This window comes from Nipponia nippon, unplaced genomic scaffold (genome assembly GCF_047370975.1).
Source record: "Nipponia nippon isolate SJK-2023a ecotype South Korea unplaced genomic scaffold, ASM4737097v1 scaffold_10, whole genome shotgun sequence".
Classification (NCBI taxonomy): domain Eukaryota; kingdom Metazoa; phylum Chordata; class Aves; order Pelecaniformes; family Threskiornithidae; genus Nipponia; species Nipponia nippon.
In genome coordinates, this window is record NW_028262291.1 from 33,256,481 (window position 1) to 33,281,541 (window position 25,061).

Genomic DNA, 25,061 nt, shown 5'->3' on the forward strand with positions numbered 1-25,061 from the left:
GACATATGGAGGAAAACGGTAGCTCTCTCCTGCCCTCAGAATTAACGATGAAGAAACTGATGGGAGCAGCAGTTCTAAGAGCAGACCTGTTCCTCTGCTATTGGGTGGTTTCCACAGAGAGGTTCAAAGCAGGGGTGCAGTCAAGAAGAACTCAAGGGTAAGCGAGTTCACTTATTATTTTAAGCAATGCAAAGTTTGCACTTTTTATAATACAGCAAAATAAGAGCACATGGCCCTGCTGAGTTATTTATTGCAACACCTCTGAGTTAGCAAAAGGTGCCTTTGCTACTCCCACAAAATGGCCTTATAATTTTTCCTTCCGCTGAAGTGCCAGATCTGCCAACACTGAAAAAAGAGATGGCATGTCCTGCACTTCACTTAGTACTGGTGACAAAAAGGAGCAGAAAGGACCCACAGACCTGACCAAGCACTCAGTTGGATCTTTCTCCATTTCAGATTTAGAGTTAAGCCTGCAGTAAGAAGTAAACGAGTGAATATAGAAGAAGGGATGTTATCTCAGTGGGGAGAAAGGCACTGCAGGTTGTTCAACAAACCACATGTGGTTGCCGAGCTCATGGTCCCACCTGGCCCCGGTCATGGTGACTGTCACCCTGACAGGCCACCTCAGACCCAGCTCTCAGGTGACTGACTACAGCTGATTCCTCTGGCTCAGTCATTTCTCCCATTCATGGCCACACTCAGACTAGATGGATAACAAATTTTGTGTGGACTAGGTGAAAAACTGCAGAATTATCCTTGTGCTAAGTGTATTAGGCGGATGATGCTGAAAATAATAGCATCCTTTGCAGTCACACCAGCACAATGAAGCACTGAATCTCCAGGCAAGCCCCAGGACCTGCCTGAAGCTAAGCCTTGGACAAAACTTTCAGAGCATGGCCACCTTCTTGAGAGCAAACTTCTTACTAGACACAACATGAGCCATCCTCTGTCCTTCCACTAACCACAGAAAGTGACTGCATGAAAAATCATTCAAAACAGACTATTTCTGTGAAAAACTATCATCTTATCTCCAACAAGATACACTAATGTCACACTAATGTCCTAAACAGAAAGCCTGCCTACCATCTTGAGCTAAAAAAAAAGCCATACTCTGTAGCTGAAAATTGCTACCAGCCTGTGTCCCTTGCATGCCGTGCACAGCCATGCCTAACACGCACCAGCAACTGTTTATCTTTTATTAATGACTTCTGACCCCGAGGGCAGTTTCCATTTCTTGTCCACTTTCTCTGCTTTAGAAGCAGCACATTTTGGAGGCAGCGGGGTTGGCGCTGCCTTCCTTTCTCTGCCGTTTACTTCTGTGCAAGTGCAAAGCCTTGGGCAGCAAGCACCAGGGGAGCCACCAAAGCCCTGTCCTTCAGCAGGAACCACTCTTCTACAGCAGGGAGTGAAACAGCCTGGAGGCTTCGTGCATCTTATGTAGAAGATGAAATTAACCCTTAAACTGATCTTAGCGGGAGCCACCATTCACACCGTGAAAAGCAGGCAAGATGATGCAGAAGAGGATCAGCAGGCTTTATGTTTGGCAGTATCTACAAGTGAAACCGTATTTTAAAGTGTCTCTGAAGGGGACAACAAGGAAAGTCTTCAGAGGGAAGAGAAGTTCCCAGATGACAGCCAGAAGGTGGAGGTGGTGGAAGAATGGCCACAGGCTTTTCAGACCCAGTCTAGCTGTTCTGCAACTTCTGAAGAGAAATCTTAGAGGTGCAAACAATCCTATATCTTCTCTTATCCTCAGACACAAGGGGACAGTTTAGGGAACTCTCCTCAGTGGAGGGAGTTCTCATCTCATTCCCAGTTTTCCCAGTAAGAGAAAGCACTCTGACCCAGGATTACTAGTGAAGGTTATTTGAACAAGGTGGGTTGCTCCCTAAGCCATCTTCCTGTTACTCCGTTGCATTAAAAATACACAGGCAACATTGAAATCAGTAATTCTGTGTCTTTTCAAACAGAATAAGGAGATGGTCACTTAGTTAAGATGCTGTGGTGCATAGGCCCAGCTCCATGCTGACTCTGCCAGGGAGCTTACAGGGTAGTAGATCCCTCTGCAGGACTAGTATCTGCAGCAAGGAAGGAGTGATGGCAAGCACCTCACCGCAGGTGGCTTAGGGCATGCCTTGCTGGTCACACAGGGTGCTGCTCACTGGCTTCAGGTAAGCAAGTGGGCGATTTCCTCTTTAGATTTGATACACTGGCTTTAACTTTATTCACATTTTAAAACTGCAAGTGGGTAGCAAGGGTGAAAGCATTTTACATACAGCCAGTCCTTTTGAGAGGTGATGTTAAGCACGTAACACAACAACTCAGTGAAGCAGAGGAAGTGCACTGGCAGTAAATGAGCTTGTCACAACGATTCGTCTCAATTCCTGCAGAAGCAATTTAACATCATTTCAGTGACAGTGTATCAAGAACACACAGGAATTCACTCTAGTGTCAGCATAACTTTTATTTATTTATTGCTGTCAATATACACAGTAAAGGAAGACCCGATGTGGCTACCTCCTGAGTACAATACTTCTGTAAAGTCTGATATTGTGGCTTTTGATGGTAATAGATCAAAGGTGCTGCATTCACAAGCCACAGGGTGAGTTTCCTAACTGCCTGAATTACAGATATGCTCCCTGGCTGTCCTTTTTTCTGTCTCTTCCAGCATCACATAATATAGACCTTGTAACTGGAAAATAGCCAGAGATGATGTGAGGACAGTGTAAAAGGGAAAACCAACTCTGTATTGCTTTCTCACAGCCCTTTAGCCTTGTAGGAGCAAGAATTCATTTGTGACTTTCTAGCACGCAAGCACGAGTAGAAAAAAAACACAGAAGGATCAGGTATGCTAAGGAAGAATGCAAATACTCTTTTCCTATCACATCACCTGTCATCACAAAAATGTCAGCCTTCAGTGCTGGACCCTCTGATTGCATAAAACCTCCCATTGCCTGGCAGAAAGATACTGGTCAGTAAGTGCCTGCAATGGAAAGTACAGGCTGTGCCACCAATGCTTTTCCTCTGGTCACACCAGAGTGACTCCCTCCAGGAGCATCACACCCTCCCAGTACACTCCTCCACCCAGCATCAATGCCTCTCCTCTGGCTGGAAAGCCAGGGCTCCCTTCCCAGCCTCATCCCTGATTTCTCCCTAGAAACAGCACTGAATTGGTAGGGAACGACTTAGGTGGCCAGAAGCCAAAGCCTGGGACTGGGCAGTGTCACAGTCTGCATGGGACAGGTAAGCAGCTACCCCAGTGTCACTGGACCGATGTAATACACAGAAGTACTGATGAGGGGCACAGCCCTGAAAACCTCAGTAAATCTGCACTTCAGCCCTGACTGTACCTCTACTGCTAACTTCATTCCCCTTTGTATTGTTTATTCCTTTGTTTCCCAATTTATACCACGGGGGTAACAGCGCTTGCCGTGTGCTCGGTAAGCACCAGGCAGTGCTGATACTGTAGCACGGGTAACGATTAGCCACCTGCTTGCTTAAAATAGGTGGGAGAGGCTGCAAGGTTTGCTCAACAAAGTCATTCCTCTCCCATAACATAAAAAATGGCAAGATTCAGGGCAAATCCTCCCCTGCAATAACCACAGGGTGAGCACTTGGGAGGGGACAGAGGCCAGCCAGAAGCCCACCTCGGAATAGGCTGTCCACAGCGCCTCTCCCAATCCAGCCTTGACTTGCCAGAGGTCCCAGTTTGGCCGAGATAGCCTGGATTGCAATTAAGACTGATAGAGAGCAGTACAAAGCCTTGGACACAGGCTATTCGCTGCAGCACATACAGAGATGACTTTCCCCACCTCCACAGCCCTGACAGCTTGCTGCTGACAATGTTTAATTTTCCACATGGTAGTGGGTTTTGTTGCCGGACACTCCTCACTCCCCTGTCCTCCAGCTTGTTTTACAGAGGTGATGAGGAAGCCATCAGAGCCGAGTCAAAGGCTCCTCCACACTGGATCTGCCTATAGACAACACCTCCTGCAGCACATAGCTCTGCTCCTCCTTCTGACAGTGACACAGCCAGATGTCCCAAAGCAAAAAAAGTGCAAAGGTGGCCCCAGGATGTTCTGCCCACAGTCAACACAATGCAACCCTCCCTCCAGCTTGCATCAATGGTTACCTATAAGCTCTTGGCTGCACACGATCCGCCTTGGAGCCAAATCCACAGCATCCTCAGGTTGTCTTCACCTTGTGTTGCTACCGCTTGCTTGAAATGATGTAGCGACAAGAGGTTGCCCTGTGTTTGATATTATTACCTGTGCTTGGGAGGCTGGGAATGCTGCGGTCTTCAGGAAATATGCCCCACCAAAGTGCTGATTGACTGGGGGTGTGCAGCGAGCCATTTCCTAGAGGGGATCAGGCAGAACAGGGTGAGTGGTGTCCGACGGGGGAGGTTACGCTAGCTGGAGCATGGGCTGTTAAAGGGCTTTCTCAGAAGCACTTGTGTTTGGCAGGCAGACTAGACAGGAAAGGAAAGAAGAGGCACTTCCTAAGCTACATCTGCAGTTCACTTTAACACCAACTGTGGTATCTTGGCAAAACGTGGCTTAACGTAAGCAGCTGAAGCAAACATCTGGAGTGATCAGCAGAGAAGTTCTGCCAGGCTACAGGGAGCATTCAAACTAAAGCAAAGCCGCTAACCGAGGGAATCGCCTACACGCAACTTTCCTCCGCTTTCCCCACCAAAGGGCAAATCTCCCTTCTGACTCTCACACCTGATGGCATAACTTTTGCAGAGCTGAATGGCAAGTTGAGATCAGAAGCCCCCTCCCAACAAGAGTCACTTTTCGTCCCCTGAAGCAGAATCCTTTTGGGACCTCATGATTTGATAGACAGTTTCCCTGAAGTGCTGGTTCCGGCTCAGTCTTTTGGCTGCTTCTTTCAGCTCCTCAATGCTTTCAGCTTCTGCATGAGAGAAGATGAAGGACTGGGACTGCTTCACTGAAACAAGAGCAGCACAGAAAGGTCAGCACTCTCCATCAGGGACACAAACTGAAGACAAAGCTTCACTAGAGCACACGAGCCATGCGATCAACACGACTGAGAGCCTGGCAAGGGATGAGCTAACCATTGCACTCTAACAGCTTCACCGTACTGTTTTCAGAGGATGAAAATGCAGACAGCATGGAAACGCTTTTCTTCTTTACAGCTGCCTCTGATCTAGGGTTCTACGTAGAACCTGATCTAACCTTGCAGGTAGCCACTCTGAGCACTCAATGGGATTGGACAATGTCCAGGTGTCCCTTCCAACCTAACTCAGTCTATGATTAAGCGTTCAGATTAAGTCAGCTTTGAGCATGTTTTTTTAGGGGCCCAGAACCATCTCAGCCATTACCTTTCAACGCCTGTGAAGGGACAGGCAACTAGTACGCAGACTCAGTACCTGCTCTCTGGGTAAGGAAGCTCCAGGTTTCTCTGCAGCTCCATTCTACTACTAGGGAATATGAAATATGAACCACATTTGCAGACTGCACTGCTCTGTCAGCCCCATCTGCATACATCTGCTCCTGCAGAATATAGAGTAAGAAGCTGCCCAATACCCACAGTCATTCCATGAAGCACTGGCTCTCCGTCGGTGGAAGCGGCAGCTCTTTATGCGACGAGTGGCAGCCTTGTGGATGTATACGGAGTTCTTCATGATCACGGGCATCTTGGCCTCCAGCTCAGCATTGCGGATGCACTCTTCAAAGAACTCTGAGGAGAAGACACCACTGTGAGCAGTGACAGGAGAGACACTCCAAGCAATGAACCAGTCGCAAGGGACTGCACTCCCTGATGGGCTGAGCCAGGTAACGACGTTCAACACCTCCCTAGATCTTCATGAACAACAATCCATGAAGCTCCAGAATACCATCAGAATGAACAAGTTCAAGGTGCCAAAAACCTCCAGTCCCCAACAAATGAATACTCAAATTATAGAAAGAACTGCAACCATCCATTCCCCATCAATCATTCCCACAACTGCTCATGATTCAACTGCCAAAAGCCTCTGATATTATGATAAAACTTCTCAACTCTCTTGCAACAGAGAGGTCCGAAGCCTTGCTTGTTGCACTTTCTTTGAAGGACTTCTAAAACCAATCAAGTCTAACTGCAGAAAGGGTGGTGTTGGCAACACCAGCATGGGCACATACACACAGGCCATACATGGCCAGAGATTTCTTAATAAGCATAGCAAATACTACGACATACACATATACATAACAGGCTCCATGCAAAGCCCCATGTCCAAACTCTGACAATGTTGTTTTGTCCCGATCTGCCACACAAACTGCTTTTCCTGGCCCATTTCACCTCTTATGGTCTAACTGGCATATCTTCTGCCATTCAGTCTTGCTGTCCTCCTGCCTGTCACTGGTCCCTTGCTGTTAAGAGGACCCACATGCTAATGCACCCCAACTCTTACATGAAAGGGCAGGGCAGAGCTGCAGGAATCGCTTGGAAGGACTGAGGCAATCTGTGCTGGGACTGACATTAAAGAAAAAATTCCTGGTCCCTCACTTTCTCTAGCGTTTTACTCATCAGTACATTTTTACTCTTTTGAAGAAAATATCGCCCGAAATCTAAGATTGGAAATAAGTGTCAGGAGACATTCAGTGCCAGAGGTTACTTAGGCCCTGTGCAGGTAGCTCAGCTCTAGTTGAATGCTGAGCTCAACACATCCACTTTAGCTCTGTTTTCTTACTATGGCTCTGAGCCAGTGGGATTAAGTTCAGACTCATGCCCTTTTGTCTCAGTTTAGAAATCTCATGTAGAAACTACTGAATAATACTTATTTTATTTACATATATTTTTATATATAAATTATAAATGTGTGTATATATATATATAAACTATTTATACACGTATTTATACTTATATACGTAAGAGTGCTCAGAATGCCACAGGAGTTTTTGACTTTTCTGTACTGGCCCAATGCATTCACCTTTCACTGAAACGAAGCCTTAACTGCACAGATACAGCATCTTCATAACAGCTTCCCCCTGCACTATACCTGAGGATGGAAAACAAGCAAGACTTCACCCAAAATTGAAGCTGCTACTGTCAATTCCCAAACCTGACTCAAGCCAGATGCTAGGGTAATGCCCCATCTTACAAAAAAAAAAAAAAACAAAAAAAACCAAAAACAACAAAAACAAAACAAAACCACCAACAAACCCACCAAAACAAAAACCAAAAAAAAAGCAAGGCTGTGAGGAACCTGAGTCTTACACCTGACCTGCGGACTGCAGTCATCTCAGCACGGCAGTGCTGGGCTGATGCAGTGATTCAGCTCTGAGTAAGGATCCAAACTTCACCTGCTGGGTCACCTACCAGCACGTTGCTACAGCAAGCACGGTCCTCCTTAAACTGCTGATGTTCTCATAACCAAGGCTGGAAAAAGATTATCTTGAGAGAAATCAGAGGAAACTCTATAACCCAGACCTAGTCAGTCTTTACAGCTCTGCCACAGCTTCCCTGTTTGACATTTTGGAAAGCATTTGCTCATTGCTGCCCCTAGGTTTGTCTTCCACCCAACAGCGAAGGCTGGGATAATTTTGCCCTCCTTTGAGGGCAAAACACTAAGTGCCCGCATAGCATGTTCTGGCTCCTCAAAAGGGAGGTGTGGTTGAGGTACAAGGATTTGGGAGAGCACATTATGTGCAGCTTTGCTAATTTGGGAACTTCTTTTTGCATCTAGGAAGATGGGTAGAAATATTTCCTCTCTCAGAGCTTGCTGATCAGTATAGAGGATGGGTGACTGACTTACTTCTTAAGTTACTGACATCTGCTTTCATCTTCTCCTCCTTCTCCTTGTTGCAATCCAGAGAATTTAAGCCTTGCTCCAAGCTCTGCAACGCTTCCTCGGCTTCTCTCAGTCGCTTCTCCAGATCCATGCGCACCTTCACCTCAGCCTGAGGAAGAGAATAAGCATTGCTGAAAAACAGCTTGCATCTCAATAACCATCCTGCTAACTCACAAGGTCTGTGAGGGATCCACAAAGCAGATGAAAATGAAAAGACAACAGTAAGGAAAACCAATAGAAATACTGTAAGACAACATAAAAGTTCTTCCTCATGTCTTCAGACAGATCTGAATTTGAAGTCCAGATTATTTCAGTAATTCTCCTTTACTCTGACTTTCATTTTCACAGCTTCCCTCTCATTGTATGAACCACGTGGCATCAGAGATGGTATTTCAACATGTGAATTTGTGCTTATGCAAGTACTTGCAGGTGAGCAGGAATGGAAGGACTTCTTTCCAGCTCAGACAGACTTGAGATAAAGGCAGTCAGTTCCCACAAAGGGGTGTACAGTACTTAGTTTCAGAAACAAAACACAGGAAAAATTAGAAATAAAAGATAATATCAGTAGTAGCTTAGGAAATGAGAATAACTAATACAGCTTAGTTCAACTTAGCTTTAGTTTGGCCAGGTGGAAGGTTACAGAATAAGAAAATCTTGGAGCTGCAGGAAAAAGAAGAATTGGGGTTTTTTTGGACAAAATACTTGTAGAAGGAGGTTGAGTGTCAAACAGCCGATAATAAGCATAAACTTTACATTATTTAGATTAAACTAAAGTATCACACTTTGTCCAATTACCTTTATGTAGATTAAGGTATCTTCCATTACTGGGATGATGGAGGAGGGCTGGTACCTCACCTGCATTCCTCTGCTTTTGAACCCAAGTTCATGCAGAGGTTCTTGAAGATTTACAAATCTTAAGATTGATTCTCTGAGCACAAGTGAGGAGGGGAGATTTCTGCTCAGTTCTGCAATGTCCATATTAGCATTTCTTTGATATAATCTTTATTCTTGATTGTGTCTACTTTCCTCTTTTACTTTTTTTCCTCCCTGCATCTTTAGATGATGCTTTCACAGTAGCAAATGAAAAGACTTTTACTGAATGGGTTAATCTGGCCTCAGAATGAAAAAATAAATACTAGTGCTACATAGATAAAACATGGCAACTTCAGGTGTTACCATGATATGAAGCATAGCAAATGAAGATTTGCGACCACAAAATGAAAACAAAATAAAATCAAGGCTCCCACTTGATAGGGGATGAACTGAAAGGGAAAATGAGAGAACTCTGGCCCAGGGACAGCAATACGCAACACATGCAGGGGATACCTTGAGGTCTCTCTCCGTCTGCTGCTTCTCCGCGGTCAGCTCCGAGAGCGAGTTCTGCAGTGCTCGGGACTGGGAAGAGTAGAACTCCCGCTCCTCCTCCAGCGCTCGGGACCGCTCCTCATTCTCCTTCATCCTGGTGCACGGCACAGCAAAGGAAGACGACCATTCCCACCCCACCACAACTCAGAGGAAGGAAGGGGCTCAGGATCGTGGTGGGGCATGCTTAACTACCTGGCTGCCCTGAGCAAAGAGGTGCTAACAGGAGCGCTGTCTGTGTTTCAGTTCAATAACACAGGCCTTGCTGGAGAAAGCCAGGTGGACAGTTCTTGAATGGAACATTCTCAACCCCCAGACGAGGTCCAGGAGCACCAAACGCTTCTCATGGACAAGTCCATAAACACCAAATGGATTCATGTGCCTAAGTCCTGATTGGAAAGGAGCAGGCCCAAGCAGCAGGAAGGAGTTCAGCTGCCCTGCCTCACTCTGTCCCCTCTGAAGCATTTATAACCTGAACTCCTGCCATGGGAACTAGACAAGCTTCCAGACTTGTCTTGTGTTGGCAAACAAAAAGCAAGTCAGCAGATAGTCAATGTCATTTGGCACCACTAAGCCTGAGCAGGGCAGAAGCGTCCTCTTCCCTTTACTGCACCCAAGAATGGAAATTATAAAGGATCTTGCATCTCTGCAGGTCTCAGGATAAACAGGGGAACAGTTTTAAAGTGATCCTAATTTTAAACCTCGAAATATTTAGCCATACCCTTTCTGATTGCCTCCCACCTGCAAGGGGGAAAGCCACCTCTTTTCCCACCACCCTCTTCACACTGGATTGCATCTTGTCCCATATCCCTGCCTCTGGCACCACTGCCCCCACTTCACCTCTTCTCTGCCAGGAGTTTCTCCTCCAGAAGTTGCTGCATCTTCTCTTCAATCTGTCGCAGGCTGCAGTGCAGTCCCCAGATGGGGCTTTGCTCCTTGCTGGGGCTGGTTGGAGGTGGGAGCTGGCTCTCATTTTCTTCCAGCATCTCCAGCATTTGCTGCTTTTCCAGGGAGAGCTCCTTGAAGAAAGGGAGAGATTGTGAGTATCAGCCAAGTCTAACATTTCTACTCCTGTTCCTGCCTGGTTCCTCCCTATTGAGTCCCTCCATCCTTACATCCACATGCCTCATTCAGGTTAAAAACAGGAATAACAAAATCTGATTTTCATGTCGTACCTGCCTCACGAGGAGCAAGCCTCCACCAGAGCCTTCGGTATGCAAGGAGGCAAGAACCTGCAGGCTCCTTTGACATGATATGCTAGTAAGGACCCAGCTCAGGGGCTGGAGCCTCATGCCTCCCTAGTGCATCACTGATGCAGGCAGCTTCCATGCCTTCCCTCCTTGCCTTGCTCCTCAATGTGAACTAGAGGCATCCCTTCTGTGGTACTTCTAACTGCGGGGCAATAGGATGCATCATGCTGTTTTCCTGTGAAATGTTTGACCAGTGTGCAACTAGGGCATGAACGGTCCTTCCCTAGCTTTCTAGCTTTTTTCATACCCATAACTGTGGGGAAGAAGAGCTCAAAGGAACATCAGCAACAGATTTTTGGACAAACTTGCAGGATCTGACACGAACATTAAGGATGACGTTGAGGCTTCAGAAGGCCAGCTGTGTGGAAATTTCACAAACAATATACATTTAGAAAAGCCACTTTCCACCAATCCACCAGAGTGATACCAAGTAAGGAAAGGGTTTAATACATCAGCACTCCATTTCCTAAATTCTCATGTGGTACATGATTCCCTGGGAACCATGCTCCCTTCTGTGAACAAGGAATGTTTCTCTGCTCCAATTTCCACCAGGACTTATGGAGTTGCAGTTAAAAAAAAAAAAAAGATCAGAAAGTTATCAGACTTATAGCCATGTTGGCTGAAAGGGACCCTCTGGTAGGCTCTAGTCCAGCCTCCTGTTCAGAGCTGGTCTGTCAGCACAGCAAGATATGGTCAGCTGTGGCTTTCTACAGTCGAGTTGTGAAAACCTTCCGAGATGGAGGTTCTTCAGCCACTCCCACTGCCTGCCTACCCGTCTGGTGAAAAGTCTCTCCCTAGTGTTCAACCTGAGCTTCCCAAACTGCAACTTATGGTTATTGTCCTACATCACATCACCTGGTATTGCTGAGAAAACATTTGGTTCTGCTGGGCTCCGTGTCACTTCTAGTTCTTTTCTGCAGGGGATTTTGGCAGTCATATCAGCTACCGAATGAACCTGTTCATCCGCACAGGACTTCATTCCGGCACTAGTGGATGTTAGATTCATTCCATGGGACAGCATTGCTTTCAGCCCTGGTCAGTTCTCATGGATTGTTCCCAAAATGGTGTCACTCAGAGGGGAGAAGTGGTCACTCACCTCTAGGGTTTTCTGTAAGGACTGTGTCAGGCTTCGCAACTCTTTCTTTTCTTCCTCCACTCCTTTAAGGGAGTGGGCTGTGAGCTCTAGCTCCCTAAAGAAGCAAAAAGGGTGATAGCTATTGCAGGGGAACACTAGCCCCACAGACCGCGCTCAGACTGCGCAGGCTGTGGATCTCTTAGTGCAGGACCTGCGACCGGTGGTTGGTACAGGCAGCCCTGGAGAGTCAGGAGCTTGCCAGGAAGCATCACACCTCGAACACACTACGGGTGCCAGGAATTTTACTGTGCCTCCTGATCGGCAAACCAAAACCAACTGTTAGTATGCTTCTCTAGCAAGGGCAGGGCCACGGTTGCAACTGGAAGAGCTCAGACAGGGTAGTCCTATCTAAGCAGATGTAGATCTATGAAAACAAAAATGGTTTGCAAAATTGCACTGGCTTTCCTGAGATGTTATTTAGGAAGAGAAAAGGCAAAAAAAAAAAAAGAGGGCAATGGCAAAACGTGCCCTTTCAACACTCAGGGCAAAGCACTTGGATCCTTCCCTTTCTAAATAGATTTGCTCTTCATATTTTGCATAGTGTAACTCTTAAAATGACAAAATTATTCTCAGTGAGGCAACTTCATCATCCACCCATGTCATTCATCTGATGGTGGAAAACCAGATTCAGATGTCTGGAGCCCACATGGCTGGTCAGTCAATCAAACTAATTGCCTCTCTGAAATCCTCTAGCACCTTCCGTTGCCATGCTACCCCAACTAATCTGGGGTTTGCTCATGTCCCAGCCCTTTGAAAATGAAGTTTCTGGAGCCCTGAACGCAAAATGAAACTAAGCTGTATTCTATTGGTCATACAAGTGATAGCAAGTGCAGGTAAACAGATCTCAACTGTTCCTGTTTCGGTCCATATAGCATTTATCTCTTTCCCACATGCACAAAATAAGTGGATTTTATGAACTGTTTTGATTCACCAACACAGCAGCGCTTCTGCCAAGCGCAGGAATTTGTGTCGTTTTCCTGCCCTGCGCAGGTTGCCGCCTTACCGTCTGATCTGTTCCTGCTCCAGCCGCAGCTCCCGTACCACCTCTTCAAACCGATGCTTCTCTGCTTCCAGAACCTGGTTCAGACGCTCGAGTTCCTGGATCAAAAGAGAAGACAAGAATGTACTCTGCTGACACACTGACACTTAGGAAAAGCTTCCATGTTAGCAATGCCTGGGACTTTTAACCTGAGCTATGTAGAGCCACGGAGCATCCGATTCCACCACACTTTTGTCCAGGGGCAATTAGAAGGGATTGAAGGTTGGTTGAGGATTTCCAGACATCCAGAAGTCCCAGCCAGGTTACCAGGCACCTGGAGATCCCAGACATGCTCCCTGCACAGATCAGCTCTGCTGCACGTATAGAGAAGGTCCAAAGCTCCCTGGGAAAGCTGGACTCAACATGCATGTACCACTTCCAGGCACCCACACGTGCAGGTACAGAAAGCCTGGACAGGAACGTGACAGCCCAAGCACTGCTACACCTGAAGCGTGATATTTCTGCTAGCTCAGCCCTGCTTCCCATCCCCACTGAGACAGGAAAACACGAACTGCACAGTTACAGCTTTGCACAGTTTAATCAGCCTGTCACTATCTTTGTGCTAATAAAACCATGCTTAAAGAACACCGAATACCACAAGCTATCCTCGAGCAGCGAAACAGTCTCTTCCCCTAGTCTAGAGGAAGCAGTTGTACTGAGACCTACTGCAGATGGAGACAGGGACAACGTACAGCGAGGGTCCTGCTGCCAGTCAGGTAGCAGCCTTAACTGCTAGGCAGAACTCCTGCTGCAGGCCCAGACAGGTCACAGAACAGCACTGACGCCAGATAAATTCGTAGTAAGACTCTTGCTCCATGGTGCAGGTACATGGTTCAAGCTGCTTTCCCAACATATTGCTCTGAAGCCTTCAGGCTCACAGCAGGTCAGACTGCCACAGCTCAGTGAGCTATATTCCTTCATCAGTAACAAACTCAATCAAACTAACCTGGCCCCATCTGCTCTTTGTGGGCAATGGAGATACTGCGCATGGCTCTGTAAGAGCAGAGATTTGTTCCAGAGTCTTTAGACAAGGGCATTTCCCTCCCTGTGGCTGTGGGTTGTGCAGCAGGCTACCTCACCAGAAAGGGATGTCTCCCTGCAAAGGCCAAAGTAGCTTAGCCCTAAAGGAGTGTCCAAGCCACCTTTGGACTTCAGCTCTGCAGAAACATACACAGGAAAAACACAGGCCTGAGAAGCCTAGGTCAGCATTGCTGTCTTTTGCTAAAGAGGGGCGACAGTCATTTTGGATTAACTGGAAAAGAGAGCATGCGGCAGTTCGCAAGATTGCAATGTGGTGGTCTACATCCATGCAGGATTTCCTACCGTGTAGTAGGACAACCCATTTGCAAAGCTATCTTGCAATAACTTTATGATGGTGCTATAAAAAATGGTATAGATTTGGTGACATAAGAGAATGAGCTACTTTTATTATATTAAGCAAATATAATTTAGGAATAGTTTGGAAAATAATAATAAACTTGATAAATTAAGGTATAATAGTCACATCTAAGGGAGTGGTCTCTTGGGCTTTTCCTAGTGCAACGTTTATTATTTTCCCCATCTCTGGTGTGTCCAAAGAATAAACCACGTTGCTTTTTGCTGCTCCTTGTTTCTTACAATGGTATCTCTACACTAGAACAATGTCAGGTCTGTTTATTTGCTTTCTAACCGGGGAGACAGACAAGTTGATTGCCAGAGTCCTCTTGAATCTGCCAAATAACAAGTGTTTAATTCAATCCAGTGAATATGAATTTAATCTGATCTTCCTCCCTGATCCTCCCGGAGACACAACGAAAAGCATGCTGTATGGAAAGTGTCTGGGAAGGGGAGCAGAGATACACCTCCAGGACCCATCCCATGGCACGGCTCTTATTCCTCTCCGTGCACAGGGCCCAGAGGTTGGCTGGAGACTCTTTTGGCTCCGCAGCCTCCCTTCCTGAAACCTGGTGTGCTCTCAAACCAACAACTCCTGACTTCTCAGTCCTGCCACATGGAAGATGAAGGAAATTGGCTTGTGATGAACACTCACCTCTTTTTGCTCCCTCTGCAGGCACAGCTCTTCTGTTTCTTCCATTAGCTTATCTGCAAACAAAAACACACACAAAGGCCAAATGCAGAGAAAAACAATTTATATCCTGGGGATATTTATGAGTATGAAACACTGACTGTTCGGAGCTTGAAAACGCAGTGCTCCTTATTGCTCTGTGTGTATCTGTCTGGGAGGCTCCAAAGGCTGAGATGACACTAATGGGATGTTCTGTAATTTCCCTCCTGCCAAATAGCTTAATAAAACTAACCACCATATTGCTGTGTACTCCTCCTAAGGTTTCGTCTCAATGTTCTTAAAGAGCATTAATGAACTAACCTTCCCCATTCTGTAGCTGAATCAGGAAAATACCCTTATCTCTGCTTCACACATAAGGAAGCAAAGGCACAGAAAGGTTAAGTGGGTGCCCAGGGTCGCACACTGCATAGCAGCAGTCAGTTCTCCTCCGACAGTTCAGTGCCCCATCCCTACCCACCTAGCACATCACCCTCTCCTTCAGCCACCTGGATGTCACTGCCAGCTTCCTACTGTCACCTTCAGATGTCCCAGCCAAGCCCAGAAATCAGTCCCCGAACTTAGCCACAAAACTTCTTGCTGTTAAGAATAGCTCCCCTCAACATCAGTTGCTCTTGTCCTACTGAGAAGGACACATGCCCACCAGAGACCCTGCTCCGATCTTACACTGTGACCTGAGGTAGCTATGTTGTGCTACGCTCTAACCTTAAACAGAGGCTCTGCCTTAGGCAGCTCTTAGTCATACTTACAGGAAACTAGACAGAAACACATTCCTCATAGTTAAGCCTAGGGTTTAGCTCTCAGCTTTGCCACCCGACTGCCATGTGAGCAGGGGCAGATTCACTGTAGCACCTTATGATTAAGTCTTCCGCATATCAGGTGAGGAGGATGCTACCGGTTTCCTTTGTACTGGGCATCTGAAGAGATTACTCCTGCTGGCAGAATTACTACTGCTAGAAGAAATGCAGATCTCTACTACCTCCTGCCCGCAGCAGGGCTCCTGTTGTGTTCGTAAAGCTCTGCTGAGCACCACTGCTGCCTTTCCTTCCCTGTCTCACCCGCTTCCTCCTTGCCAGGACCCAGCACAGCGGCACTGTAATTACACAGAGGCTCTCCCACCTTCCCTCTTCTGCCCCTCCCGGCGATGGCAAGCCCAGGGCTTGAGAGGCTTCTGCAAAGTCCCACCCTGAGAGAGAAACCTGGAGCCCAGCTGGGCGGGGGACAGGTGAAAGGTAACTCTGAGGAGATTCAGGGAATTCCCCAGAGCAGTGTTTGCTTCCTCCAGAGAGCCTTGACCTGCTTCCAGGAGCAGTGCCCGACCTCAAAACTTAACTACAGGGTGGACACAGATCATTGAAGGTAAGGCTAATGAGGTAGAAGCCTCAGCAGTTATGGAGGAATAAATAGACAATCACTGTCCAAAGAAAGTAACCAACTGTGACAATTGACCAGCTCTGAATGTTCTTGTCATGGACTAAAGAACCCACTGGAACGTATATTTTATATTCCAAATATCTCCTGTTTGCCACAGAACACATATTTCTCTATTCCTCCATCACCTTGTCTTCTATCATACTGTGGCCATCTTTAGTCTCTTATGCTCTTTAGTCTGCTCTGGTGTTTGCAAAATAATGTGTTGACAAAACTTTCCTATTTCTAACTTTCCTGCTGTCTCTGCAGGTCCTCCTCTCAGCACTCCCTGGTACCCCTTTGTCAGGTGTGGAACCACTCCTCCCTGCCTGCCTCACATACGAGCCCATCCACCAGCTCACATGTGTGAATGGCTCCTAGATGGCCTGAACGAACGTGCCTTGATACTTGAATTATGATCACTGTTACATCTGAGACCATATACTGAGATCACCCTTGATCAGCATGGATGCAAAAATGGAAAAGGCTCTTCAAGATCACTCCTAAGCATCAAACCACTGGAGGAGAGACCAGGAGCCCCTGCCCCAGGCGTCACCAACCTGAAAGCACACAAAGGTGCCACTAGCTTGTTTAGAGTAGATGACTGTCCAGGCAAATCACTGGGCTCACACATGTGGCCAGCAGCTCCCAGGCCAGAAGGGCTGTTACTCCTATCTTGGGGAATGATCCGACTTAGGAGGCATCTGGGTTAAAGAGGCTGCTCTCCCTTGGCTCTTGCTATAGGCATTGTGGGGAGAGAAAGCTGGACCTCCCGAGGCAGTCAGGAGCGTACTGCCATCCAGAGGCTGTTTTCTGAGTAGGTGATGGGAATAGATAACCTCCAGAAGTCTCTTCCAACCTTCTATGTTCGTCTGGAGCAACTGCTCTCTCTCCGTTGCCCACAGAGATAAAAATGACAAATTAGCCACTGCTATTAGACACCTTAAACCAGCCCATGTAAATGCTCCCACTTTCAACATGAACAGTGTGGGCAAATGCAGACAAAGACCAAGTAGAATAAGGCCAAAAAAGCCAGCTAGAAGAGGAAGACTCATGCATGAAAAGCTGCGATCAGCCTGAGAAATGCCAGTCCTGTGTGATTCAGGGAGACAAGGGTGCTGGCCGTTTGCCTGGTGAGCAGCTGAAATCAGCACATCCAAACTTCTCAGGGGCAGCAAACATTTGTACAGTCCAGCCATCCGGAGCTGCAGGACCACAGCATGCTGGCCAAGGCACGTTCTTCCTTTCACACTCCACACAGATATCCAGATCCTACCTTAGCATTTTCATGTTTTGACTCCCTTCAAAATGTGAATTTCAGCTGCTGCCTACTGAAAGGCTTCATCCAGTAAAAGTCAACAGTAAAAACCTGTAGCTGCTTGGCTTGACCAGTGACAACTCCAGGAAAGCAAAGTGGCTATTTTGGGGTTTATGGCTTTTGGAAGTAAGAGTTTCCTACCTAAATACTCCTGTTTCTCCTTGGCCAGCTGCAGTCCTTGGGCTTCCAGGCTCTCGATCATGGCTTCTCCCAGCTGGGCATTCTTCCAGGTCCTAGGAAAAGCAGACACAAAGCAGACATGTAAGAGAGCTAAGGGTCCCACAGATTAAGGCAGGGGACTCAGCCTAGCAATCTACCAAGGAATTCAAACACACAGACTCTCATCAGCTGGGACAGTGATTCTCTAAATTTTTCCCCACAAATGAACTGGAGAAATTTCCCTGACATTCAGTAATTTTTTTTTTTTTTTTTAAATACAGGAGCTGTACGTCAACACTGCACAGCTATTCAAATGTTTTTTCCAGTGTTTTGGAGATTTCTACACTGAGCTTAGTCTTCAGGGCTCTCTAGACCAAGGCAGCACATGCACAGCCTCCAACTGCAACAGGATGTACCTGGAACCCATTAAATGGATCCCAACAGACTTTAGAACCAGATTTTAGCTTTTAACTCAACTAACTTCCCATCTGCCAGTGACATTGTCTTCTGCAGCCTTTCCAGTATTTTGCTGCTATTGCCACTCTTCCCTTTCAAACATTAACCATTTATTGACTCCTTCCCATAGCCTTCTTTCTTCAGCCTTTCTGGTATCCATCGTCCATCCATCCATCCTGGAATCAATCAATCCCTCCTCTGCTAAACTTGTAAGCCACTAGGATTTGGTGTCTGGCCCTACACTGTGAGTTAAGTGCCTCTCCCTGTAAAAACAACGAAGAACCAGAGAGAAAAGCCAGACAAGATGCTGGCAAGTAGGGAGAATTAAAGGAAGCAGGCATATTGACAGAGTACTTTGTGTTATTGTAGGACCATTGGCCAGAGGAGCTCAAGGTCTCTTGAACACATTATGAAACTAAGCTGTAAAAAAGGCCTGTGGAGCATATGCCCATTACTGATTGAGTTTATGGACAGGGTAGGCTTTAACACAGATATTAAATACCAAGGACAAGGACATACAAACCAAAAACAGAACCAGAAATGGAGTTTGCTGCTCACTTCTATTCATGTTCCATTAGAAAAAATTATCTACACGCAGAAAATACATAAAATGCATACATAAAATTAATCCCAATCTATTTATATAGATGCACATACAGGAACAGCAATTGCTGCCCAGAAATTCTGCCATCTTTGTTAAATCTTAAGGGAGCTTATTAATATTAAATACCTGTAAGCTTTCCTGTATCAGGTGTCTTTGTGAGCCATTTAAAATTGTAGCTTTTCGGAAACCGTTAAGTTGGCAACCTCTTATAAAACAATTTCAAGGCAACCTGTACTTTGTCTCTTACAAAAGCCAGACAAATATATTAAACACACATCACCCCAGGGACCAGGCAGCTCACAGCTCCAGCAGCCCAAGCACTGCCTTGTGCTTTTTGCAGACAGCTGGGTTTCTTTTCAGCTACCAAGCATCTAGGATATTTCTAAAGTGCAGAGGAAATTAGAACGCTAATTAAAAAGGTGGTGTTTTGCCCACAGGTAGACATCTTCATCTTGAGTGAGAACATGTGGGTGTGAATGTGTTTTTCCGCTAACGTTCTCTGATACAGGATGAATCTGATCCCAGAGAAAGCAACAGCAAACAGCTCAAGGGAGCAGGGGGGACGGGGGCAACGACAGAGGTTATCATATGATTACTTGGAGGGTTTCAAAACGGCTGTAGCCTTTAAGGTGTCTGTTTATTAGATTCACTTTTTCAGCGCTCCCTCCCTTCCCCAGCCTAACAAGATGTTTCCCTGTCTGTAACTCAAAGGTTACTACACCCACTGCTGTATAACTTATAAGATGCACCCATGTCACTGGGTAGCATTTAAGCTTTTATTCCTTTTATCTGCTGGAACCAGTGCCGGTGTGTAACCGCAGCAGCGGGGAGGTACAGGCTATGACTTCAGCTGAGGGGCCAGCAAGTGCTTTTTTTATTTTGGACTTCTTACCAAGTGAGTTTTCATCAGAAAAACCCACATTGCTTAAAGTACTGGAAAGCACAGGGTCAGCAAGGCTCTCGGGACAAGTAGAAAGCACCCTTATAATATACTTCTGGAAAAAAAAAAAAAACAAACCAAAAAAAAACCCCCAACAACAAAACAACAAAGCTGTATAGTATCTCCATTTGCTACACAGCTCAAACATAGGCTGTTCCAGTCCTTTTGCAGCATGCTAGCTTTGCCCGCATTTTACCTTTCTCGGGAGCATCCACAACCAATTTTTGGAGACACTTAGCACTTCATGGCCCACCAGACATATGTACTATGTTACCTAGTTCTCTATAGGTAACAGCCCAGGATGGATAATCATCTGTGTATTTATGGGGATGAGGAAAGAGGGGACACAAAGGTATGGGCACCCAAGGAGACAGGCTATATGAAGGTAAGGCTGCCTAAGTAGAGGGTGTGAGGGTTGGGTAAGGAAGGAGCATAGTTTTGCCAAGGGCCTGAAGGAGTAGAGATAGAGAATTGGTTCTTATCCAGCAGCAGCCACAAATATCTTCCAGAAAACAAGAGAACCAGGACAACCCAATTTTTTCTCCTTCCCCAAATGCCAGGTTATTTTTTTATGCCCATCACCAAATGGCCCCAGCAGAGTGTCACAGGTACGCACACGGCATGGCAGCTGTTAGCACGTTCCTCAGAACAAGCACTCAGCGTTATTCTCAGCTGGGTTCAACCATGTCCTAGTTGTTCATGCCTTTCTCCTGACAAAAAGAGTTGGTGATCTGTTGGTTTGTTTTGTTTGGGTTTTTTTTTTTTGTTTGGTTGGGGTTTTTTTGGTTTTTTGTTGCTTTTTTTTTTCCCCATTGCCCACCAAGTCTACTTTTAACCAGTACAGGGAATGCCACTATGGACACAGAGAGCGTATGTGTGCCCCTCTCCCCCACTAGCAGCAGCAAAAGCCTCTCTGTGTGGGAAGAGAGCCTGGGCAGCTGGGAATCAGGGCTTTGTGCATTTCTGAAAAGCTTTCAAGATCTGGCAAGTGTGAGAAGTCCAAGCCACAACACTTCAGAAGCGTGGAGAGACCATCAGCTCCCCTCCACACTGAGTAAGTGGTTTCCCTATCAAACCAGGAGGCTTGGAAAGAAGTGAAGAGCTGAAGGCATCACTGAGCACACTCTGATGGTGGAGGTAATAAGCAGTTGTGCAGGCACCCCCCATGCCCCCCACCCAGTCCCAGATGTAAAGAGGCAGCAGACAAAATTGAAACAGAGGAGAGGATAGAGGACACTTCCCATCCAGGGTTCATTTTTTTCTCTTTCCCTTATTTAACAAAATCTCAGTCTATGAAGTTGGGTTTTTTTGAGTTTTGGGTTTTTGTTTCCTTTGGTTGGTTCTAAATAATGAGGGAGAACATAGAATAATCACAATAAACCGTAAATGCTGCAGTGCCTTCAGCAGTACAATCTCCATCTAGGAATAACAGGGCACTAAAACAGGTTGCCTAGAAGATTTCAGCTGTGTCCTTTTAGCTTACCGATTCATTGCAGATCAATTTACTGGCCCACGCTGTGCCTTTCTGGCTGCTGCTTGGCACCCAACCTGACCCCGCTAACATAAATCACATAATCTGTGCTTTTCCTCACATGCAGGCTATCATCAGCACTGATTAAGCTGGTGCTGGAGCTGCATCACTCTGCTCCTCTGATGCAAGAACAGAAGCAGAGAGGGGAGGGAAAGGGGTGTCACAGGCAGATTTTTAGCTAGGTGCAGGTTGTCTGCTGTATGATAGCAGCCACCTCTCTAGCTCCTGTTTTAAACACTAGTGCTGGAATATTGGAGCAAGGACTAGAGAAAAGGCAGGCTCTGTGAAATGAGCAGCCGCACAGGGCTTGCCTGAGAGAACCCCTCCTGAGCTGTGCAGCCACACTCCTTCCCTCCCGTACACACTTGAAAGATTAATTTGGCCCCCAAATTATTGCCCTTGGCAATAGTTAAGTCTAACGTTGATGAAGGCAAGTGCAGACCTGTGCTACTGAAGGAAAACCTCCGAGTTACTCCAGGGCTGATTCGGGGTCCCTCCTCCTCTGCAGTGGCCAAGTCTGCTCATGCTGAGTGGGTGACAGACCTCTGCCTTGGGTCTTGTTTCCCATGGGCTCATGCTCCCATGAAGCTCTAATGGGCAGCTTTGTATTGCAGTTCATACAGTACTATGGAGGTAACTGAGCTTGCTCCAGCACCAAAACCAGGCTCACTGCAGCAGCGCAGAGCTTGGCTTGGGCTGATCCACTGTAATACTGTGTTCCCCATTAATTACAAATGAACATTTTCAGCCTCATAGTGTTGGAATTGACTGAGATACCTCCTTTACCATGCATACCTGTATGCACACACTGGTATTACAAATTAAACTTGCCTGAAAGAGCAGCTTTTGTCCCTACAGTCATGAGAGATCACATATACGCATTGTAATGCGGCCAGGGAGGGCAGAGCAAAGTGCTTGTTGCTTTAAGTCTCATAGCTGAATAGTAGGCTCTGCTCTACAGCTCTGGAAGTTTCTACCTGTCTTAGGAAAGTCAAATCCCTTTTTAAGCGTTACATCTTACTGCGTCTGCTGAGATTTAGAAAGCGTGCTCTAGCAGGCAAGCAAAGATCTCACTAGCCTTGGGGAGCTTCTCTGCCTCCCCATAGTCCTCCTAGTCAGGCTTTTTCCGCTTTATCCTTTACACATCTACAGAGCAGATCAAAGAGAATAAGGAATAGAAAGAAGCTTACACTTTTCCAGACTCCTGTAGCATCTCCAGCCACTGAGCCTGCTCAAACTCTGATTCGGCTGCTAGAACAATGTTACCCTAGAAGAGGGGAGGGGAGGGGGAAAAAACACCCGGATTAGAGAGGCTGGTGCCTTATGCACCTCTGTGCATGAACTGGACACAATTAGCACAGCTGTGGCAGGAGGAGAGCCCACCGCAGGCTTCCACCTCTGCAGGAGACATTACATGGGAGCAATTACGACCCAGGCCTGCCACACATTCTTGCTTGGAAAGAGATGCACACAGCAAGCGGTCATGGTAGGAATAAAATGATAGAGCGACACGAGCTCTAGGGCTCCTGAATATCTGTCTACTGGTCTGCTGGTATTGTAAGACCTGTCGTCAGAAAGAGCAAGTTTCCTTGTTGGTTGTCAAAGCAGGAGCAGCAGCAAAGCCTTGAGGGGACTGAGGATGCTAACCCACCCTCTTTCTCAGGACAGTCTGCCCAGAGAGGGTAGGCACACATTGGTGGGGTGGGAAAGATTGCCAGTCTAGCTCTGTTCATCAGCAATAAAGTGTTTTGTGGTGTTTGGGTTGGGTTTGGTTTTTTTGAGAAGAAAATAATTCTACTTACATGGAAGTCTTCATGAGAGATCTTTATGGCATAAGGCATGTTGGGCTCTTCTTTGGGCTCCACAATGCAGCCTCCCAGGGGTATGACACCCTGGAGATGAACCAGAGCACTCCAATCAGTCAGTAAAATCAAGTGTAACTATTAACTAACCAGGAGCTGAACTTTCACCCTTGGTCACTTGTGGGCCCCTGCCCTGCCTTGGCTATCCCAGGAGGGGCAATACACACAGTTCCTAAAAAGCAGAGGGACTCCGCCACCACCAGGAGACATCCAAGTGGTATCTGAAAGGGGGTAAAGATGACTCCCCTGCATTCAGCTTGGAGGGAAGGCTGCTAGCTAGAACATGGAAGTGGGAGCTCTTTTATCAAGCAAGAGGTGATCTTCCAAAAGGGCAGATGTTGCAGAGTCACAGTGTGGTAGCATGAGAGAGGCTGTACATCCATTACAGTCACCACTAGTAGGTCAACAACCCACACGTGCTGTGTGGGGACAGATGGGTGGCCTGCTGCCCCTAACCAGGCTGGATGAAATCAGCACCTTTGGAAGCACATGTGCTCCATCAGCCTCCAGTCTTGCTTTTTTTGAGGTTTCCCTGGATCTATGAGAAGTTTGTGATTTACCTCTTCTTCCCTTGCTGGGAGGGATGGGGCGGTTGGGAAGCTAGAAGGAGAATAACCCCCTCTCCCATGCAAACGCCACTCACCTTGGGGTGGATGTTGAAGTATTTATTACTTTCAAAGCTTTTCTTCTCACTCTCAGCATAGTAGAGCAGGAAGCTTTCTTTAATGATGAAGAACCTTTAAGACAGAGAAAGGAAATAAATTCTGCTAGAACAGAGGTTGTGATTCACAGCACAATAACATCTCCACCTAAGTAAAGCTGCTTTCTGAGCAGAAGAGTTTACTAGTCCCATCCAAGCCTAAGGTGAGGTGCCTCACGCCTGTTCATAGCCAAGTGCTAGTGCTTAACGTTAAGCACTGAGTTCAAGTGCGTTGTGCTTGTGGTTTACCACAGCACGCACACATCAGTGTTGAAGGCAAACCGTAGCATCATTTACTCACAGGGGAATGGGACGGTGGTCTGCGTCCAAGACAGAAGCACAGCCAAAGCCTTTTGGCACCTTGGCCTCTGCGGGCTTTGTCTAGCCCACGTGTTGGATTCAAACTATTGGAAGAGAGCGGCTCCTTTTTTTAAGGGTTTCTCTCACATGGGCTAAGAGCAACTAAAAACTTATTTTTGCAATTTAGTCCCTACCACCCTCTTTTCTGTCATCTTGGCATAAGCCAGAAGCGTTCCCACCATAACAGCAAGTCATATGTCAGGGAGTCACAGGCTAGCATCCCCAAGCAACTCTCAAGGCAAAAGATTGGCCATGGCAGCACTCAGGAGCAGAAATAAATTTTACAGATATTTTTAAGCAGAGCTTCTGGCAAAGCTACCTGTCATTGACCTTAGTAAATGCAAAGGAAATTGAATTTTTTCTCATATGCGTCACGTTAAAATGTGCCTTGTTCTGCTCAGTTAGCCTTAGGTACGCTCTGATGAACGCTGTATAGTAGCCACAAAATATCACAGCTTCTGTAAACCAAGCCTCTAATTTACTGGAACGTGTCCTCAAAGTTGTGATTAAAGGAGTGCCACTTGTAGCTTATTTGGATGTTCAAAATGCCTCGGGGAGAATCCCTCTTCTCTTCAAAAACCAAGGTTGCATTCATCCTGCAGGCAGTGGTACAGGGGAAAGATATCTAACTTACCTTAAATTCGGTCTAAATCTCTGCAGCACTCAAAAATGCTGAAGAGCAGCTGAAAAGATGGGGACTAGTTTAGTAGGAAGGTTTCAAAAGAGTAAATGACAAAGGAAATGTGTTGCACTGTTCTGTACATATTTTCTGATATGAGAATAGAGGGATTTAGAAAGAAAGTGACAGGCAATAAGCTCCAAATTAATAAAGAATGCCTTTTTACACAGTACAAAACACTGCTGTGTAAATCACTTTCATGTGGCCCCAAGGACAAGAGCTCATGAGGAATCTGGAAAGGATAAGGCATTTCTGTGAATAATGAGAACATCCCCAGGAAAGCCTCCTGCTTCTGGGCAGAAAGCCTCCACTGAGAGGGATCAGGAAGGGACTTCTCCGGGCAGAGCTTTCCAGGTGGGCAGCCTGGGGATTCCTGCACCTTCCTCTGAAGCCAGC

At 46.5% G+C, this 25,061-nt stretch overlaps 1 protein-coding gene across 1 annotated transcript in view; it reads right to left on the reverse strand.

The window, feature by feature from the left end:
• Positions 1-2,446: 2,446 nt before the first annotated feature.
• PLEKHD1 (pleckstrin homology and coiled-coil domain containing D1) overlaps positions 2,447-25,061 on the reverse strand; it is a 30,043-nt gene continuing 7,428 nt past the window's right edge. The window contains exons 2-13 of the mRNA XM_009473712.2: positions 23,570-23,663; positions 22,867-22,956; positions 22,255-22,331; positions 17,516-17,607; positions 14,614-14,666; positions 12,549-12,643; positions 11,507-11,600; positions 10,001-10,179; positions 9,125-9,257; positions 7,763-7,907; positions 5,557-5,706; positions 2,447-4,953 (exon numbers count right to left, since the gene is read on the reverse strand). Coding sequence (XP_009471987.1) covers positions 4,793-4,953; positions 5,557-5,706; positions 7,763-7,907; positions 9,125-9,257; positions 10,001-10,179; positions 11,507-11,600; positions 12,549-12,643; positions 14,614-14,666; positions 17,516-17,607; positions 22,255-22,331; positions 22,867-22,956; positions 23,570-23,663 — 1,363 coding nt within the window. The 3' untranslated portion in view covers positions 2,447-4,792. The remainder of the gene's footprint in view (positions 4,954-5,556; positions 5,707-7,762; positions 7,908-9,124; positions 9,258-10,000; positions 10,180-11,506; positions 11,601-12,548; positions 12,644-14,613; positions 14,667-17,515; positions 17,608-22,254; positions 22,332-22,866; positions 22,957-23,569; positions 23,664-25,061) is intronic.